Consider the following 21,104-nt stretch of genomic DNA (forward strand, 5'->3'; position numbering starts at 1 on the left):
ATAGCAAAAGCCTGCATTTAGTATCCCCTGCATGATAAAGGTATCATTTAGATTATGTATACAAGCCTTATATAATATGCGCTTTGTTCTGCATTTTGGACAATTTATTTTTTATTTATTAATTCAATCTTACAGTAGTTGTTCTGTGACATTTTTATAATTAATATATTTTGATCTGGTTCAAACAAGTCTCTAAATTGGCCCTGTAGGTGGAGCTCTCTTACCTGTATCCACCTATTAGCTCTTCTTTCTACATCGTTTTGTGGCTCATTGCTGTACAAGCAGCATAGACAACACAACAGCATCTTCTGCGTGTCCTCTGTCAATAGAGAAGTGGAAGCATAATTAAATGAAGAGAAATCTTGTTAGGAAGCATATGAAAAATGTAAAGCATAGATTTTCTCATCAGTCACTGCAGATACTTCTAAGCACTGTATACAATGTAAAATTGGCATGAGCTGTTTAGATCTGAGACGTACAACTTTTATTCATTATTCTATTACTATTATTCCGATTATTTTGTCCTTGGGTATAGGGATTTAGATTATTACCAATGCTTCTACAGAACAGTTAAAATCATTTGTTTAACAATTTATCAGCTAATGGTTGAGTATCCCGTATCCAAATTATTCTGAAAACCATAGTCTCCAGAATGTACCTTTTTATTTTTTTGCTTAAAACCTACTGGGTACATCTGTAACTCGCACTACTAGGGACATGAGACTGAATGTCACTGGCACTAGATATGTGCAAGGACATGATTGCTTGGCATTCAAAATCAGTGCCTGAGATAGGACACAAACTTTGTTTCATGTTTTAAAACCTTGTTTCATGCACAAATAAAATATATTTGTGTGTATGTCATGTTTGATGTGTTATACAATATACAGTAAATGCAAGATACCTCAAGTTACCTTCTTCAATTATAAAAATATTCCAAAATATGGAAAAATCTGTAATCCAAAATGCTTCTGGTTCTGAACATTTTGGATAAGGGATACTCAACTTGTATATTATTTTTGTTTGCTCTGTGTCTTTGTTTGATGTTCTGTTTCTCAAAAGTGAAGTCAAGCAAAGTAAGATAGTCCTAAGCAATATCAACTGCCAATAATATTTAGCAAAATATATCATACATACATACATACAGTATATATATATATATATATATATATATATATATATATATATATATATATATAAGAAATCGTCCGTGGCACTCAAAAGACTTTGTACAACCAGTGTAATCACAAAATGAAACCCAAACTCAGGTCAAGTTGTCAACGTTTCGGGAGATTTAATCCCTTTTTCAAGACGCAAGGGATTAAATCTCCCTAAACGTTGACAACTTGACCTGAGTTTGGGTTTCATTTTGTGATTACACTGGTTGTACAAAGTCTTTTGAGTGCCACGGACGATTTCTTATATATTTTTTCCCTTCTATGGGAAGAGGAGGCACCGCTAGCAGTTGCTCATACACGTTTTGCTAGTGCCGGACAACAGGACATGTATATATATATATATATATATATATATATATATATATATATATATATATATATATATATATATATATATATACCTACATGGGGTCTCCATAGAACATCAAATTATATCAGACCCTTGGGTTTAGAAAGACCCACACTGAATATGGTATGTAGCTTTCCAACACTTCACATGTGTTATATTAAAGTTTTATACCCCTGATAAAAATGTAACAAATCACATTTAAAATGATGGATATCTTCCAACCATAGTCAATGTGGATCTTTCTAAACCTGAGGAGTGCTGCCTTACCTAATTTACTGTTCTATGAGACAACTATTTGAAGGCATAGAAGTACATTACATTTAGTCAAGTGCCTAGTCGCTGCCCCATTAGAAATCTCAGTCTAGGTTCTATGGAGAACTTGGAGGAAACCCACACAAACATGAGGAGAACATATACATCAGGGTTGCCGACCCTCCCGCATTTAGCGGGAGTATCCCGCTTTTTGATCCTATGTCCCGGTCTCCCGGTAATATGTTGGATCCTCCCGCTTTTTAGCATACTTGGGGGGGGAATAGTGACTGCGCATGCGCAAGTCACGTAGTGCAGGGGCTAACTGCGACCTCGCCGCTGTCTTATTAAATGCCGGCAGGGGTTCTGTTGGACCAGACAGTCATAGCCCCGGCAGCGGCATCAGCAGCGCAGCACGAGGCAGGAGTGGGAGCAGCAGTGGCCGGCCGGGGTACTGTTGCACAGGACACGGTCATACCCGCGGCAGCAGCAGCGCAGCATGGGTGCGAGCGAGAGCAGCACAGGGCAGTGCTGCAGATCAAATGGTAAGCTAGCGGCTGGCTGCTTCCCTCCTGCTTCTCTCACTTTTCTCACCGCTGATTTCTTTAGTAGGGTTCCTCATGCTGCCCCCCCCCCCACCTTCACTCCACAATGTAGTGCTGAAATGTAATTTGAATAGCTCCGCCCATGACCACGCCCCATTTACACGCCATAAATGGGGCTGTGCCATGGGCGGAGCTATCCAAATTACATTTCAGAGCTTCCCGCCCCCTATTTAGTGTAAAAAGCTGCTCTCTCCCGCAAATGGCTGCTGAGAAGTCGGCAAGTATGATATACATTTCACACTTACAGGCCATGGTCTGGAACAGAACTCATGACTCAAGCTGAGAGGCAGGAAGGCTTATCACTCATAGTGGTATTTTCACATGGTCGGGGGGTTCAATTTTTTCAAACCAAACACCAGAATGAGGAAGTAATGTCAAACAAGTTACATTGACTGTGGAATGAGAATGGTTTTGAGTATCACAGAAACTACAAACTCCCCCCCCCCCCCCAAACAAACACCAGTTTCTAAAGTTTAAACAGTGCACAACACAAAAACAATTCAGTAAATAGAATTTCCGTGAATGAAAGCACCACTTTGGTGGTAAAGCTAACAGAAGGCAAAGATAATTTGCAATGCAAAAGAGCATCTTTGAAAGATCTGCACATCAAAACTTACAGGTGATGCACTTCTGCAACAGAAGACCATACCAGGTCCCACTAATGCCGGCTAAAACTAGGAAACTGAGCTACATGTGGCAGAGGCATGAACTGCATGGTCCTCCTTTCAATCTAGTAGAAATACACTGCACAGTGTATTTCTACTTATGAATCGGGTGTGAGCAAACACGGTGCAATTTTGACTAACTCGATATCAGTTATGAATATATAGTCAAAATCAATAGCCAAAAACGCACTGTGTGTACACACAAGAACAAAATCTGCTACAGAAACTAACCTCAAACCTTGCACTTATGAAGCTTTATCCAAATGATGTTTTCATAGGAAGATACAGCGGAACTGCAACATGTCTCAGAGCTAACCCATAAACAGCTGTGGGGATGAAAGGCTTGTGCGGGTGCTCAGCAGCCTTCTGGAAAGTTCTAAAATACATTATCAGTCCACATTATGGAGATGAGGATCTGTGGGATGCCTTCCAAGAAGTTTGATTTTAGAACTACAAACTGCAGTAATTGAAAAGATACAATTTCCTGTAAGGGACTGCTGCTTGTCTTAGATTTCATTAATTTTCTTCTCCATTAGCAATCTATGGGTGGGATGCTGTAACATCTGCGCCTCCTGTCCGCCACACATTGCCGGCTACCGCACACCTAATTATCGCATATTCTGTAACATATGCGATAATTATGGCAAAGGACAGCTCTTGCGTTAAGAGCTGTCCTTTGCGATCTTGCCGGCGATGTGTTGCGGGTCCCGGCGGCTCCCCCTCCCTCCATTACCCGGGGCTGCTGCTACTGCCAGGCGGCCTCTCCTCCTCCTCCCTGCACCCGGAAGAGGATACAGTGCAGGGAGGAGGAGGTCACAGGTCCAGGCAGCACACGCTGTGCTGCCTGGACACAGCAGGTGAGAGGGGGGTGTCGAAGCGAGGCGGCGGGGGTCCGTTCGGGTGGCATGGGTCACGTTAAGAAGCCCATAGGCTTCTATGGGGTATCACCAGCTTTTGCTGGCGATACCCCTCGCAGCGAAAACCTGCCGTGCGGGTTTTGCTGCATATCAAAATGCGATAAAAACACAGATAACTGGTTTTTTTCCGCATTCTTGCTTTACAGAATCTCCCCCTAAGCCTGTAACCGAGAACAGCGGCGTAACTATAGCACCGCAGCCCCCACTACCGCCGGGGGGGGGGGGGCGCTGTGCATGTGGGGGCGCCGGGGGCTGCGGTGCTATAGTTAAACCCCCCCCCCCCCCAATCCCCCGCAGACTTACCTATCTCGCTGGTCCCGGCAGAGCCGTTCTTCTGCTGAGGACCACCACAAAATGGCCACCCCCATATAGCACACAGTTCTCTGAAACTGTCTGATGTATGGGTTCGGCCATTTTGTGGTGGTCCTCAGCAGAAGAACGGAGCCGCCGGGACCAGCGCGATAGGTAAGGCTGTGGGGGATTGAGGGGGGGTTTGCATGGGCGGCGGGGCGCGGGGGGGGGGGGGGGGTAGGGGTGCTTGTTTAGCAGCCTGTAGGTCTGTTCTGCCCTCCTGCTGGCACCCACTCTATAGATCAGTGGCATTTCAAGACATTCAACAACCATTTATTCCTTGTTTTTCATTTTAATGCATGTTCTTATGATGCCTCAGATACATGCATTAAACACTCATCAAACTGCATTCGATTAATACGGTCAATCAAACTATGTTGTATAATATTCTATAGGGGAAGGAATATTAGTTCAGTCTTATTCTCTTTGACTGTCCACTGCGGTCAATTAAAATTTGTTATGTAGGAAACTTTGCAAATCACAGCCTATTTTTTAAGGGGAGACATTTAAACAATATGATTATGATTTCCTGCTTTACAATGAGAAAATAAGTTGACCAGTACAACACAGTAGTAAAATCAGTTTTAAGCAGCCCATACACGCTGTGATGCAGGCTGTCCGATGTGTGCTTTGAGGTGCGCGCTCCCGCGGCACCTCATCGCACAGTACAAAAAGTATGTGCTTGCACATACGTTTTGTACTTAGTTTTCCCCCCAATCCCCCGCAGACTTACCTATCTCGCTGGTCCCGGCGGAGCCGTTCTTCTGCTGAGGACCACCACAAAATGGCCACCCCCATATAGCACACAGTTCTCTGAAACTGTCTGATGTATGGGTTCGGCCATTTTGTGGTGGTCCTCAGCAGAAGAACGGAGCCGCCGGGACCAGCGCGATAGGTAAGGCTGTGGGGGATTGAGGGGGGGTTTGCATGGGCGGCGGGGCGCGCGGGGGGGGGGGGTAGGGGTGCTTGTTTAGCAGCCTGTAGGTCTGTTCTGCCCTCCTGCTGGCACCCACTCTATAGATCAGTGGCATTTCAAGACATTCAACAACCATTTATTCCTTGTTTTTCATTTTAATGCATGTTCTTATGATGCCTCAGATACATGCATTAAACACTCATCAAACTGCATTCGATTAATACGGTCAATCAAACTATGTTGTATAATATTCTATAGGGGAAGGAATATTAGTTCAGTCTTATTCTCTTTGACTGTCCACTGCGGTCAATTAAAATTTGTTATGTAGGAAACTTTGCAAATCACAGCCTATTTTTTAAGGGGAGACATTTAAACAATATGATTATGATTTCCTGCTTTACAATGAGAAAATAAGTTGACCAGTACAACACAGTAGTAAAATCAGTTTTAAGCAGCCCATACACGCTGTGATGCAGGCTGTCCGATGTGTGCTTTGAGGTGCGCGCTCCCGCGGCACCTCATCGCACAGTACAAAAAGTATGTGCTTGCACATACGTTTTGTACTTAGTTTTCATCACATTGCATCGCATTGCATGAACAAAGCATGCACAGGCAATGCAATGCGATGTGATGCGTGCTAGTTAAGCACTGAACGCACGTCCGTATCGGGACGTGTATGGGCGGCTTTAGAGATGTGCAGGCTCTGATTTACTTTGATTTCAAAGCAGGATCTTATTGGCTATCAACTGTTAACAATGGTCATGTGATTTGGGATAGCCAATAAGATCCTGCTTTGAAATCAGAGTAAATCAGAGTGAAGTTGCCCATACACGCCCTGATGCGGGCGTGCGTTGTGGGCTTAAATAGCACGGATCACATCACATCACATTGCCTGTGCATGCGTTGTGCATGCAATGCAATGTGATGTGATGAGAACTAAGTACAAAAAGTATGGGCAAGCACATACTTTCTGTACTGTGCGATGAGGTGCAGCGGGAGCACGCACCTCAAAGCACACATCGGGACAGCCCGCATCGCAGCGTGTATGGGCTGCTTAAATCAGAACCTGCACATCTCTAGTTTTAACTGCTTTCTCTGCTACCCACACACATAATGCATGCTCAGTGTAATTAAAAGAAAAAGAGGGTTGGGTGGGCCTCTGAATTTGCTGAAGAATAGAAAAAAAAAAAAAGAATAAAGACCACGAGCACTTACACTACACTTTTTTTTCAAGGAGAATAAAAAGGATAAAACCCAGCTGCTGGAGACACCAAGAAAGTGGCTGCAGATTAAAGTTGTGTAAAAATAGCACTGGGATGATGTAAAGGGTGACAGACAGAAATGAACCATCTGTCTTAAAGGAGAAAAAAAATCAAGGAGAAAAACAAGGATTAATTTCTCAAAACGTATCAGTGTTTTTTTGCCATCTGCCATAGAATATTTATATTTATGCTAAAACAATGTTGTGCTCCACCTGGAAAAATATCACCTGAGTAAATGGGGCCTCAGTACCAGTGTATTCAAATCAACCAATAGCTGCACACAGCGCACACTTGTGCTATAGTGTAGTAGCCAGGGCTGCCAAGAGAAATCATGGGCCCTGGTACAACAACTTTCCGGGGCCCCCATGGAGGGCGCTCCCAGCAGACTCCGCCGGCGCGGACTCCCCCAAGCCACCGCAGAGTCTGCGGACCCTTCGTTATGCCACTGCTTCCTCGGTGGGTGCTTACTGAGTGGCAGCTATTATATACATACATACATACATACAGTCTCAATAGTGTCCGGCACTCCCCGCTTTCCTGAAGGTACCTGCCCGGGTGCCCTCCTCCAGTCGGCAACGCCGCTGTGCATGTAGGTAGAAATAACCAGGCGTCACACCGGGGCTTGGTGAATATAGGTGTAGCTTTACTAGAGCTTAACGGACCGTTAAGCACTAGTAAAGCTACACCTATATTCACCAAGCCCCGGAATGACGCCTGGTTATTTCTACACATATATATATATATATATATATATATATATATATATATATATATATATATATATATATTTATGCTGCCTGATTACATTTATATGACCTTGCTACAAGACTGGTCAGGGCCGGTGTAAGGCTTTTCAGCACCCTAGGCAAAACTTCAACCCGCTGCCCCCGCCCCCCCCCCCATGCTGCCAACAATAACCACTTTCCAACCCCTTAAGGCGTACTTACCTAACATTCTGGAATGGCTGGGAGGCTTCCAAAAACCGGGTGGTTCTCCCAACCCCATGGGAAGGGGGGCAAATCCTCTGCTTTCCCTGGAGGCCCCCAGAACCCTCCACTTTACCACCCACAACAGAGTACAAGGAAGAGGGGGCAGCTAAGTAGGGAATTATGCCTCAAGGGAAAGTATGGAGGTGAGGTCTTAGAAGTTCCACAGACGCCACCTGCATTAAGTACAACAAGGATCCTCATAGATATCCTTGATTTTTTTGATAGGCAGACTTGATGGCGCCCCCCCAGATCCTGGCGCCCTAGGCAGCTGCCTAAAGCTGCCTAATGGTAGAGCCGGCCCTGAGACTGGTGAGTGTCTCCGGTACAATATATATATATATATATATATATATATATATTATATATATATATATATATATGCAACAAAGAGTATCCTTAAAGCGCTGATCGTCTGTAGATCACAAATATCATCCAGGAGATATTTATTTCAGGCTTGTGCTGCTCTCCTTATAAAGGGCTCTTCCAACTAGCCCAAGCTGTATGCATAGAAAAGTAGAAAGAAAGGAGGCGCACCATAGTGTAGTATTTTAGATTTTAAAACAACAATCCTTTACTGATGGGTAAAAAACACTCACAAGAGTATATGTGTTATATCGCTATAACACAGTTTTCGCATAAAACATAGTATGACGGAGTATATCACCGCATTGGCAGAAAACGTGTTTTCTGCCAATGCGGTGATATACTCCGTCATACTATGTTTTATGCGAAAACTGTGTTATAGCGATATAACACATATACTCTTGTGAGTGTTTTTTACCCATCAGTAAAGGATTGTTGTTTTAAAATCTAAAATACTACACTATGGTGCGCCTCCTTTCTTTCTACTTTTATATATATATATATATATATATATATATATATATATATATATATATATATATATATATATATATATATAGTGTAGCGTTGGGGTAGGTGGCACTCTGAAACGTCGGGCGTCGGTCTGTATTTATTTCTAAGGAACATTCTTGCCAGCACCTTGATAAAAAAGCCCACTGGCTTTGAAGCGTCGGTAACTCACACCGCCTGCAGTCTTGTATTTATTTCTGAGTGCCACCGCCCCCAACACTGCATTGTATATCACTGCTAACCCTGCACCCACTCCCCATGCACACCATCCTATCACTGCTAACCCTGCACCTGCGCCCCATGCACACTATACTATCACTGCTAACCTTGTACCTGCTCCCCACACACACACACACACTATACTGCCGCTAACCCTGCACCTGCTCCCCCACACTATACTATCACCGCTACCTCTGCACCCGATCCACACACATACTGTACTGCCACTAACCCTGCCCCTGCTCCCCACACACTATACTATCACCGCTAACCCTGCACCCACTCCCCATGCACACTATACTATCACTGCTAACCCTGCACCCGCTCCCAATGCACACTATACTATCACCCAGAGCCGGATTAACAATGGGCCTGATGGAGCTATAGCTCCAGGCCCACTCTCCAAATAGCTGAGGGTCAGGGCTTTCCAACGAGACCAGCCCTGCATCGCTAGCCCCCCGAAAACCGGAGATACCGCCAGGCAAACCTGGAACGTTTTCCCCATAGGATAACATAGGACCCGCTAATTCCGAACTCCACCCGGTTCCAACGGCTGCCAGTTCCGCCTACAGCATCACAGAAACTCGAGGTTGATCTCAGTCGAACCCAAATCGCTGGGCCTTCAATTTGGCAATGAGCATGGAACCCCTGGCAATGAACATGGAACCCCTGGCAATGAACATGTAGGTAAGCAACATTTATGTAGCATAATTTTTAATAGGCATTATGGTGTTTGGCATAATACGTGATGGAGATTATGGTGTGAGGCTTAACATGTAATGGGCATTATGGTGTAAATTTTTAATGTGCGCCTTTGGTGCGCAATGCCCCTATTTATTAAGCATATTTTGCATTATTGCTCAATCTGTTTGGTATAGTGCAGGCATGTCCAAACTATGGCCCTCCAGCTGTGAAACTACAAGTCCCATCATGCATTGCCACAGTTTTGCAATTAGGGAATGCTAAAACTGTGTCAAGGCATGCTGGGACGTGTAGTTTCACAACAGCTGGAGGGCCACTGTTTGGACATGCCTGGTATAGTGTGTATTTTGGCTCAATCCATGTGGCAAAATGTGAATTTTGCCTTAATCTGTGTGGAATAACGTGAATTTTGACTCAATCTGTGTGCCATAGTGTGAATTTTTGCTCAATCGGTGTGAATTTTGTCTCATTCCATGTGGCATAATGTGTAAGAAGCAAGTATAGTATAAGGGGTTACTATTGTGTTGCATGATTTGTAGAAGGAGTATATGGTGTGGTAAACTTAGGTTACCACATAAAAGGTGCTGACATATTGTCTACCAAGTTTCGGTTTTCAGTATTTTTTTATGACTGGAGTGCCGCCTCACCCCGCAAGTATCTTAGGACATCGGTGTCCTGCGGGTGCACCTTTGGAGTGCACCCGCCAATATATCTCCCTGCATTTTTCTTATGCCAGCCCCCTGCCTTTTCCAGGCATATATAATTAGTTGAAAGTATTTACATAAATAGAGACACACCCATGAGCAGACCACCCAAACAGAACACTGGTCACGCTTCCCACATTATTAGGTGCTGGCCGCAACCCCTATTATTGCACATAATAGGCCCCATTTTTAGCTCCAGGCCCATTTAGACCTTAATCTGGCTCTGAGTCCAATGAACGTTCCAAAATGGCCAGCCTGCCTGCCTTCATCAATCAATTGTTCTAAATTTTTAATCAATCAATGAGCTGAGTTGGAGTCTTAGCCAGTGGTACCATCAGGGGTATGTAATGCAGTTTAGGCTAGACAGCCAATCAGCTGGCAGATTCAATCTGTCAATCAAATACAGCAGCCAATCAGAAAGCTGGCCATTGATCAGCAGGCCCTTTATGACATCACAGACAGACCAACGGAACTCTCTGTGCTTGTCTGCTTCTGTCAGTTTCAGAGGGGGAGGATGTACGTCTTGTTTCTCCTGAAAATTGCATTTCTTCTGCGTTTCCGGAAAAATTCAAGGTCCGACACGCAAAAGTGGGGTATCGTAGAAATCACCATTTAAAGACGCACATTTCTTGCCCCACAAAAATTGGCTTTTCAAATTAGAAATGAATCAAATGAACAAAATAGAGTGAATAAGTAAGTATTTCAGGGGTGAGTTAGCAGGTTATTGGGGAAGTAAGTCCTGTTACTTTTAGAGGTTGCAGGGGCCACTACGCCATTCAAAATAGGGAGGCTTTAGCATATGCAGTTAGGCCCGTAGGATGATTTTAGCTAAAAAGTGACCCACACAATCAAACAGGCTTGTATCTTGCAAGGGAAAATATGGGAAACATGGCTTAGACAACAAATGATAGATACACACTGTATGCCATGTTTCCAAATTGTTATGCACAGTAGTTACAGCATGAGGCGAATGCATGTGAAGTTACACAGATGCATTGCATTAAACAAGTCCAATCAGAGCCAGATTAACAATGGGCCTGATGGAGCTATAGCTCCAGGCCCACTCTCCAAATAGGCCCATTTTGTAGCTAAGGGACAGGGCTTTCCAACGAGACCAGCCCTGCATCGCTAGCCTCCCGAAAACCGGAGATACCGCCAGGCAAACCTGGAACGTTTTCCCCATAGGATAACATAGGACCCGCTAATTCCGACCTCCACCCGGTTCCAACGGCTGCCAGTTCCCCCTACAGCATCACAGAAACTCAGTCGAACCCAAATCGCTGGGCCTTCAATCTGGCAATGAGCATGGAACCCCTGGCAATGAACATGGAACCCCTGGCAATGAACATGTAGGTAAGCAACACTTATGTAGCATAATTTTTAATAGGCATTATGGTGTTTGGCATAATACGTAATGGAGATTATGGTGTGAGGCTTAACATGTAATGGGCATTATGGTGTAAATTTTTAATGTGCGCCTTTGGCGTGCAATGCCCCTATTTATTAAGCATATTTTGCATTATTGCTCAATCTGTTTGGTATAGTGCAGGCATGACCAAACTATGGCCCGCCAGCTGTGAAACTACAAGTCCCATCATGCATTGCCACAGTTTTGCAATTAGGGAATGCTAAAACTATGTCAAGGCATGCTGGGACGTGGAGGGCCACTGTTTGGACATGCCTGGTATAGTGTGTATTTTGGCTCAATCCATGTGGCAAAATGTGAATTTTGCCTTAATCTGTGTAGAATAACGTGAATTTTGACACAATCTGTGTGCCATAGTGTGAATTTTTGCACAATCGGTGTGAATTTTGTCTCATTCCATGTGGCATAATGTGTAAGAAGCAAGTATAGTATAAGGGGTTACTATTGTGTTGCATGATTTGTAGAAGGAGTATATGGTGTGGTAAACTTAGGTGACCACATACAAGGTGCTGACATATTGTCTACCAAGTTTCGGTTTTCAGTATTTTTTTATGACTGGAGTGCCGCCTCACCCCGCAATTATCTTAGGACATCGGCGTCCTGCGGGTGCACCAATATATCTCCCTGCATTTTTCTTATGCCAGCCCCCTGCCTTTTCCAGGCATATATAATTAGTTGAAAGTATTTACACAAATAGAGACACACCCATCAGCAGACCACCCAAATAGAATACTGGTCACGCCTCCCACATTATTAGGTGCTGGCTGCAACCCCTATTATTGTGCATAATAGACCCTTGATCATTTTCAGCTCCAGGCCCATTTAGACCTTAATCTGGCTCTGCTATCACCGCTACCCTGCACCTGATACACACACACACACACTATACTATCACCGCCAGGGGCGGGCTGGGCCGGGGGGCAGAGTGCCATATGCCCCCCGGGCCGCTTACCCACCCACTGGCTGCGGGCCGTGCTGCGGCTGGATCAGCTTCTCCAGCATTCCTGCACTGGCCGCGGCTTCCAGAACACGGCCGCGGCTACAGGAAAATGGCCGCCGGTCCCCTGCACTGAGGACATATTCTCAGTGGAGGAGGCCGGCGGCCATTTTCCTGTAGCCGTGGCCGTGTTCTGGAAGCTGCGGCCAGCGCAGGATGGCTGGAGAAGCTGATCCAGCCACAGCACGTCCCGCAGCTAGTGAGTGGGTAAGCGCTCTCCCCCCCCTCCCTCCCCCCAGCATATGTGTTTCTGTCACTGTGGGGGCATATCTGGCACTGTGTGGGGGCATGTGTAACTGGCACTGTGGGGGGCATATATGTGGCTCTGGCACTGTGGGGGGCATATGTGTAACTCTGGCACTGTGGGGGGCATGTGTAACTGGCACTGTGGGGGGCATATATGTGGCTCTGGCACTGTGGGGGGCATATGTGTCACTGTGGGGGCATATATGTATTTGGCACTGTGGGGGCATATGTGTATCTGGCACAGTGGGGCATATGTGTATTTGGCACTGTGGGGGCATATGTGTATCTGGCACTGTGGGGCATATGTGTATTTGGCACTGTGGGGGCATATGTGTATCTGGCACTGTGGGGGCATATGTGTATCTGGCACTGTGGGGGCATATGTGTCTCTGGCACTGTGGGGGCATATGTGTCTCTGGCACTGTGGGGGCATATGTGGCTCTGGCACTGTGGGGCCATATGTGGCTCTGGCACTGTGGGGGGCATATGTGTCTCTGGCACTGTGGGGGGCATATGTGTCGCTGGCACTGTGGGGGCATATGTGTCTCTGGCACTGTGGGGGCATATGTGTCTCTAGCACTGTTAGGGCATATGAGTCTCTGGCACTCTGGGGGCATATCTGGCACTGTGGAGGAATATGCGTATTTGGCACTGTGGCAGAATATCTGGCACTGTGGCGGCATTTGTGTCTGGCACTGTGGGGGCATATGTGTATTTGGCACTGTGGCGGAATATCTTGCACTGTGGGGGCATATCTGGCACTGTGGACATCACATTGTGCGGTGTAATGGGCATTATGGTATGGGGCGTAATGGACATTACGGTGTGGGGAGCATTGGGTAATTGCCATCACAGTATAGGGTGTAATGGGCATCAAGGTGTGTGGCATAATGTGTAATTAGCATCACAGTGTGCGGTGTATTGAGTAATTAGCATCGCAGTGTTGGGCGTAATGTGTAACTGAAATAGGGGGTGTTGTGTGAAGTAGAGTGACCCTAAAAGGGGCACCTAGATACACACTACCTGGCGCTCGGCAATTCCAATTTATCTAGATATATCTAAAGGTGGTGCATAAGGAAATCCTTCAGCTGCAGCATATACTCCTGTGAGCCCGTCTAGGCGCACGGAAATAGAAGAGATAGATGGGGGGAGTAGGAGTGAATTGCGCTGCTGATTAAAGATAATTAGGCACTAAATGACTGTATAAAGATGAATGCAGGACACACTGTAGCCTTTTTTATATATAAATCTTTATCTAGAAAAAACACATAAAATTACAAATACATATACAATGATAAATAAATAAAAATTAAATTTAGGAATGTAGTAAGAGTTGGGATCCCAATCTAGACAGCTAGATAGCTTAAATAGCTTCACAGCAAAATATATTTATAAGCTCAGCGGAAATTGAGATAGAATATAGCTTAGAGCTGATGGTTTTCTGCAGGTAGTAATTGAGGCAGAAAATCTTTTTAAAGTCCGGTTTTATAGGACTGGCCAGTCGAATATATATCTATGGTATTAAGCAGTCACATATATTGTATGCTCACCAACGTAGTGAAGTCCTTTGGGGGTAGTTGGTAGGTATTTTGCAGGCGATCCCGTTTGGTTGAACTAGGGAATCCCACAGATGAAATAGCTACTCCACTCGGCAGCACGCCGGCAAAACCTCCCCGCAGTGTGGGCTGGAAACCACCGCTCAATCTGCGGCGGTAAGGAGCGGTTATAGTGGGTGTTGCGCCGTCCTGTACTGAACCCCGATCTCCTCTGTATGTCGTGGTTTGGGCTGTGCGCAGCTGATGGCCGGCAGCTCAGGATGGAGATGAGCCGCACTTCAGCTGGAGATGGATAAGTGCACAGTCGGCAGTAAGCCCGGGGGAGGAGGAGGGAGCGGGGATGCACGCTCGAATGAGGCTGGAGGTGTGGGGCTTGAAGCGGCTAAGTGCCGTTGGTGTTCGCACAGAGTTTGTGCTGCTGGCTGGATACACGTGAGGCGGCTGCTCGCCGGTGATGTTATACGGCTGTCACTGCCTCCGTGAAGCTTTGCTGTGATGTAGCTGGCTGGATCACCTTCTCAGGTACAACAATAGTAACGTGTCAACGCGTTTCGTCCCCTGTTGTATGCTGGGAACTTTTTCAAGACAGAGGTGTGTGGCATAATGTGTAATTAGCATCACAGTGTGCGGTGTATTGAGTAATTAGCATCGCAGTGTTGGGCGTAATGTGTAACTGGCATCATGGTGTTCAGCATAATGTGTAATTGGCATAAACTCACCATCGGGTATCCCCTTGATCCCACCTGCTGTTGATACCATTAATTATCTAACTTATCTATAACCTTATCTTAATAAACTTATCCTAAAATAAAGACACGACACAAGTGCTGGCGTTTCAAAAACAGAATGTCAAATTTATTTGACAAGTTAAACTAAACTAAGACTATGAATGGTGGCGGCACCAAAGAACGGTCATTATAGGAAGGAGGGGGTTAAAGATCACTAAGTCATACATACAACGCTGGATGACCACTCTCCCTGGTCGACCACCAGGCCTGGTGGTGACGGCCATCCCCCGGGCAGAAGCGTGGCCCATGACAATCGTTGTCGAGGGAGAGTGTACCCCACTACCTACACACATACAGAGTTCTTAAAGCATGACCGTTCTTTACCGCCGCCGAAGAGGAAAAGAAAAAGGGAAGGGTGGGTGGGGCTTCTTGGACAGGGGCAGATCACTCTAACAGCGTGATCCTTCCTACCCTGCTTGGACCCTCCCCCCTGTCCTGATAGGCCTTATGCCCATCCTCATCAACATAGTCATGTGACCAACAGCATGGTGTACCCTAAGAGAACCCTTAGTGGTTTATGTCCCTTCAGGCTTAATCAGCCTTCTGTGTTTCTTAAACTCACCATCGGGTATCCCCTTGATCCCACCTGCTGTTGATACCATTAATTATCTAACTTATCTATAACCTTATCTTAATAAACTTATCCTAAAATAAAGACACGACACAAGTGCTGGCGTTTCAAAAACAGAATGTCAAATTTATTTGACAAGTTAAACTAAACTAAGACTATGAATGGTGGCGGCACCAAAGAACGGTCATTATAGGAAGGAGGGGGTTAAAGATCACTAAGTCATACATACAACGCTGGATGACCACTCTCCCTGGTCGACCACCAGGCCTGGTGGTGACGGCCATCCCCCGGGCAGAAGCGTGGCCCATGACAATCGTTGTCGAGGGAGAGTGTACCCCACTACCTACACACATACAGAGTTCTTAAAGCATGACCGTTCTTTACCGCCACAGCCAGGCCCTAGGCCGCAGCCACCGCCACCACCAAGAAAAAACGCTCAGCACCGCGTCGCTAACCAGGCAAAAATATTGCCTAAAAACAAAGCCATACCTTCAGGGCTCAAATGTACACCGTCGCTCCTGTAGAGCTCAGGGCGCTGGAAACTAATGGCGTTGTGCCAAATGACACCCCCGCCATTAGCTAACAGGTATCTCGCCACCATAGAGTTCACCTTCTTGCGTGAACGCTCTATGCTGGTGCATGATCTCGCTGCCCTCCACACTATCCTGGATATCATGGAGGACCACACCAACCTGCATGACGGCAACACCTGGGCTATGATGTGGAGGTCCCGGACAATCATGGAGCGCAGCTCCAGGACAGATCCCTGTCCGAGGTCATTCCCGCCAAGGTGGAATATGATGACCTCCGGGACCCCAAACTGCTTAACGGCACTGATCATTCGGGCCTGCAGTGAACACCATTTCATGCCCCTAACACCCAACCACCTAACCTCCCCCGCCTGTGGAAACATGCATACATCAGAGGCGTTCATTGCCTGCGAGGCCCAATACACAAATGAATGGCCCAACATCCACACGGACTTAACGTCCCGTCGATCTGAAATATGCACACAAAAAGTTAGTTAGTTGGATGAAGGTACTCGTCATTGCACTCACACGCTGCATAGGTTATGAAGAAGGGAGGAGGAAAAACCGTGGCCGACCAGCTCTTGAGGCACAAAACACACCGCCCGGAGTAAACTACCAAGTACGCCATGCCAGATTGTAATTATAGCCAAATTGTGCCCCCGGGCGGATGCGAAAACACACCTCAAGGCCCCCACTGGAAGTTGGCGAGCGCTTATGCGTCCAGTCGACCATGGTGATCAGTGATAGATAGAGACGGCCGAATGTACCTTCGGAATGCTGCCGAGCGCCATCGACCCAGAGATTGAATCTCTGCGTCGGAGCGGCCCTCCGCAGCCGCCGAGGTAGCAGCCCCGATCCGGAAGGAATGCGACCCAAATTCCTTCGAATCAAGGCCTATGGCCTCCAGCGCCCGTCCCAAGACGTGCCCAAATTGGTATTTGGTGAGAGGCGACCCGTCCTCATGCATCAACCAAGCACCAGGCAGATCCGGGCGTGCCTGTGTCCAGGCCGTGGTCAGCGCCACAGGGCACGCCCCCTCCACCGTACATGGGAGCAGGGACAGCCATCTCCCCCTACCAGCCTGGTCTGTCTTGGATCGTCGCAGGTGACACAGCACCGAATCCTCTTGGACCACTACATCGTCCACGGACAAAGGTGAAGGAGCCCGTTTTGACGGAGCCACCAGCTCTCCCACCCTGAAGGCCCCGTGATATGCCATTGCAAACGCCGTTCGGAACAAAAGGACCTCGTAGGCAGGCCAACAAATGTCCCCTAGGGCGTCCAGCAAAGCTGGTAGCAATGCCATATCAATCGGGCGTCTCCGGTCTGGGGGCGCCGGCGAGGCTCTCCGCCAGCCACGTAATGCTCTCGACACCAAAAACGACCGGGACGGGTCCGCCCTACCCTGCAAAGCAGAAAAGAAAGACACCCCCGCCAGTATCCTGCGCACTGAAGCGACAGAACGACCTAAGGAGTATAAACTCCATACGAAGGCCACCATGGCCGCATTAGGTGTCTTACCTGCTTGAGGGGCCGACAGCCGAAACTGTTCCCACTCCTGCCAACCAGCCCGATAGCACTGCAGCGTCGTGGGTGCAATAGCCCGCATGGCTAGCCCCTCCATTCCGGCCTGATCATCTGCCAAACATAAGAGGGACAACATTCACCAACGGGATCAGCATGAGGTGCCAGGGCCCTGAACTTTGCCCAGTCAGCCCTGGACAAGGCGTCCGCCACGGAGTTATCCACCCCGGGAATATGTCTTGCCACGAAGTTAATGTTTAGCAGCAAACATTTTAGCACCAGCCGCGCTAAGAGGCGAACTACTGGAAGGGAGGAGGAACCCTGGCGGTTGATAGCGTGCACTACTCCCAGGTTATCACACCAGAATATGATGCTAGCATTGCGTAGCCTGTCACCCCATATCTCCAAAGCCACCACTATGGGAAGCAGCTCGAGGAGCAACAAGTTTTTTGTGATGCCCTCGGTGAACCACTCCGGAGGCCATGGTGCTGCGCACCATGACCCATCCAGGAAAGCTCCAAAACCCACCCCTCCCGCGGCATCAGTAAACAACTGCAGTTGGTGATTGTCGCAGGGGGGGGAAGGCCATATGAGGACCCCATTGAAATGCTCTAAGAAGGATAGCCACACTCGCAGGTCCCTTTTCAGCTCGGCTGAGAGCCGTATGAAATGCAAGGGATGCCTGACCCCAGAGACGGATCTCTCAAGTTTTCTACAGAAAACCCGCCCCATGGGAATCACCCTGCACGCAAAATGTAGCAGACCCAACAAAGACTGCATTTGGCGCAGCTGCAGCTTACCTGTGTGGAGCGCGAGGGATATTGCCGCCCTCAGACGGGCCAGCTTGTCCAGAGGCAACCTGCAGCATCCGGCAATCGTGTCGATCTCGATGCCCAAGAAGGAAAGGCAGGAAACCGGCCCCTCCGTCTTGTCAGCTGCCACCGGTACCCCTAGATACTGGAACAGGCCCTGCATGTATGCTAGCAAAGTTCCACAGCGCGATGATTCCGCGGGGCCCACACACAGGAAGTCATCCAGATAGTGGGCCACCCCGGACTCCCCTGATCCCGTAACGACGCACCAGTGCAAAAAGCTACTGAAACGTTCGAAGAAGGCGCAGGAGATCGAACAGCCCATGGGCAAGCACCTGTCCACGTAAAAACCCGTGGGGAGGCGAAAGCCCATGAACCGAAAAGACTCCGGGTGCAGGGGGAGGAGGCGAAAGGCCGACTCGATGTCAATCTTTGCCAGTAGTGCCCCTAGGCCATAACCCCGAACCATTGTTAAAGCCTGTTCGAAAGACTGGTATCGAACTCGGCACAATTCTTCGGGGATGGCGTCATTCACCGAGCTGCCCACAGGATGTGACAGGTGTTGAATGAGCCGATACTTGCCCGGGGCCTTCTTGGGAACCACTCCCACTGGTGATAAGACTAAATTGGCCACTGGGGGGAACTGGAAAGGACCTATCATCCTACCCAGTGAAACCTCCTTAGCCACCTTATCCAAAACCACCCCGGGCATCTGTATGGCAGATTTTAAATTTCGGGGTGACGAGGTCGACACCTCCCCGTCAATGGGAAGGCGAAAACCTACGTCAAATCCTGACCGCAAGAAGGAAGCCTCCTCCTTATGAGGGTATGCCGCCAGCCAGCTGGCCATGCGGTCGAGTCTAATTGGGGAAACGGCCTTAGTGAGGGTGTCCGCCTGCTGCTTGCGCGGCCGGCGGGCCTCCCTGCTTTCCTTTCTTGCATTCTTTGGCCGTGTGGGGGCCCCAACACTTAGTGCAACAGTGCTTGTATTTGCATCGCGCCCCCAGGGAACAGCCTGCCCCGTTGTAACCATAGCAGCGCCCAGCGGAGGGTCCCCCCGCCCCCCCTCCTGCGCGAAAGGGCGTCGCGGCCTTCTTTGGAGGAGGGGTGGGGGCCGCAGTCGGTGGAGCTGCGGGTTTTGGGCCCATCCAGATCTCCACATCCTTGCAGCCTAAGTTCATGATTGCTAGCCCTGACTGTTTCCTTCTGAAACTCTCGTCATAGGATCGCCATGTCGAGTCCCCATCAGTAAGGAACATAGAATGCATCATGTGTATGTAACGCATTACATTCATGTGTTCCTGGGGCCTAGTTTCCAGGTAACAGGCTGCAAACATGAAGAGACCCGCTTGCCACCTGTGGTAAGTGCAAAAAGCCTCCTCCCCAATCCCTCCTTTTCGCATAGCTGCGCGATAATCTTTTTCATCCTGTGCGGTCATCTTAAAGAAATTCACGTATTTTCCATCTCTAATACGCTCTTGCACACTGCGTCTCAGGCCTCTAAGCACAGCGGTATTCTCACACTGCACCACCTGACCTCTAGGGTATAAGGGGGACCCTGAGCTACCACTGGAACTAGAATGACGGCGACGTCGCCCGTGGCGACGCCGACGTCTCCTTGACTTTCGTCCACCCTCCTCCCCGGACGTCTCTGAGCCTGAACGTCCCGAGGATGAGGAGGAGGTGCGGGAGTCCCTACGCCTGCGCCGTTTGCTCTTTCTTTTTGACCCACCTGAAGTGCCGTCCCGAGGCACGAGGCTCATTTCCGAGGGTCCACCGTGGGCAGGGTCATCCGTGGAGGCTGGCCGGACAGCTGCAGCCGTGGATGTGGAAGCTTCAGGAGCTTGAGTGACACCTGCTCCCATCGATGCTTGGGCCGACGTGGAGGGCACGGGCAAGGGAGGCGGGGATGCCACCGGGGAAGGCGCCGCATTTAGAGGTTGTCCCAAGAAAGATGACAGCAGCGCCAGGAGCTGTCGCGCATCCTCCCCCTCCATAGGGGCACGGGGGCCCGGGGTTGCCTGGGCTACAGTTGGGACCCCACTAGTGGGAGCCACTGAGGGCCCTCCCTCTGTATGCTGTTGAGGGATTCTCCTAGCAGCCTGCAACAGGCGCCATTTTGCCAGCCGCAAAGGGGCTAACGCTGCCATCCTCCTGGTAGGGGTGGCAGTGGGGGCACTTAATGCATTAACCGCCCGTGTAGGGCGCGTGACTGAGGGCTGTCTATATCCCACCCCAGGCTGCGTTGATCTAATCGCCCGCCTGGGAACACTGGGAGCGTCCCTAGCCCTTATGCTAAGCCTACCCCTTGACTGCTGTGGTGCAGGAACGCTGGGGGCAGCAGATGCGACCAGGCCTGAATCAGGCCCCGCCTGGCGGGTGCCTGACCTGGTCGCCCTGCGAATTAATGTCCCACGCGGGCCGCGGGTCTCCTGCCCGCGCCCGCGACTATCAGCACCACGGGCGCTACCCCTGCCCGACCCCCCTGTAGCTGGAGAGGCTGCGGCGCTGCGGCCGCGGCCTCTCCTCGCGCGTGACGCGGTCGGTTGCCCGGCCGCGTCATCCACTTGCGCCCTGGCCGCGTGCACTACAGTCCCCCGGGCGTTAGCGCTGCCCGACCCCCTTGCTGCCGGAGAGGCAGCGGCGCCACGACCGCGGCCTCCCCTCGCGTGTGA

The 21,104-nt window shown here is 48.7% G+C and overlaps 1 protein-coding gene across 1 annotated transcript; it reads right to left on the bottom strand.

Moving 5' to 3' along the window:
• Nucleotides 1-14,924: 14,924 nt before the first annotated feature.
• Nucleotides 14,925-20,621, bottom strand: LOC146056579 (uncharacterized). The gene is made up of 2 exons (XM_083168411.1): nt 20,162-20,621; nt 14,925-17,731 (listed from the first exon to the last, which is right to left on the bottom strand). Exons 1-2 carry the CDS (start codon nt 20,577-20,579, stop codon nt 16,806-16,808), a joined length of 1,344 nt encoding a protein of 447 aa, XP_083024537.1. The 5' UTR covers nt 20,580-20,621; the 3' UTR covers nt 14,925-16,805.
• Between the last annotated feature and the right edge of the window lie 483 nt (nt 20,622-21,104).

This window comes from Crinia signifera, unplaced genomic scaffold, assembly GCF_055691185.1.
Source record: "Crinia signifera unplaced genomic scaffold, ASM5569118v1 HAP2_SCAFFOLD_83, whole genome shotgun sequence".
In the NCBI taxonomy this organism is placed as follows: Eukaryota; Metazoa; Chordata; class Amphibia; order Anura; family Myobatrachidae; genus Crinia; species Crinia signifera.

Coding starts and splice junctions, on each gene's coding strand:
- LOC146056579 (XM_083168411.1), bottom strand. CDS start 20,579: ATGGCAGCGTTAGCCCCTTTGCGGCTGGCAAAATGGCGCCTGTTGCAG. Junction 17,732..20,161: donor GCCTCGGGACGGCACTTCAG/GTGGGTCAAAAA, acceptor TATGTTTGGCAG/ATGATCAGGCCGGAATGGAG.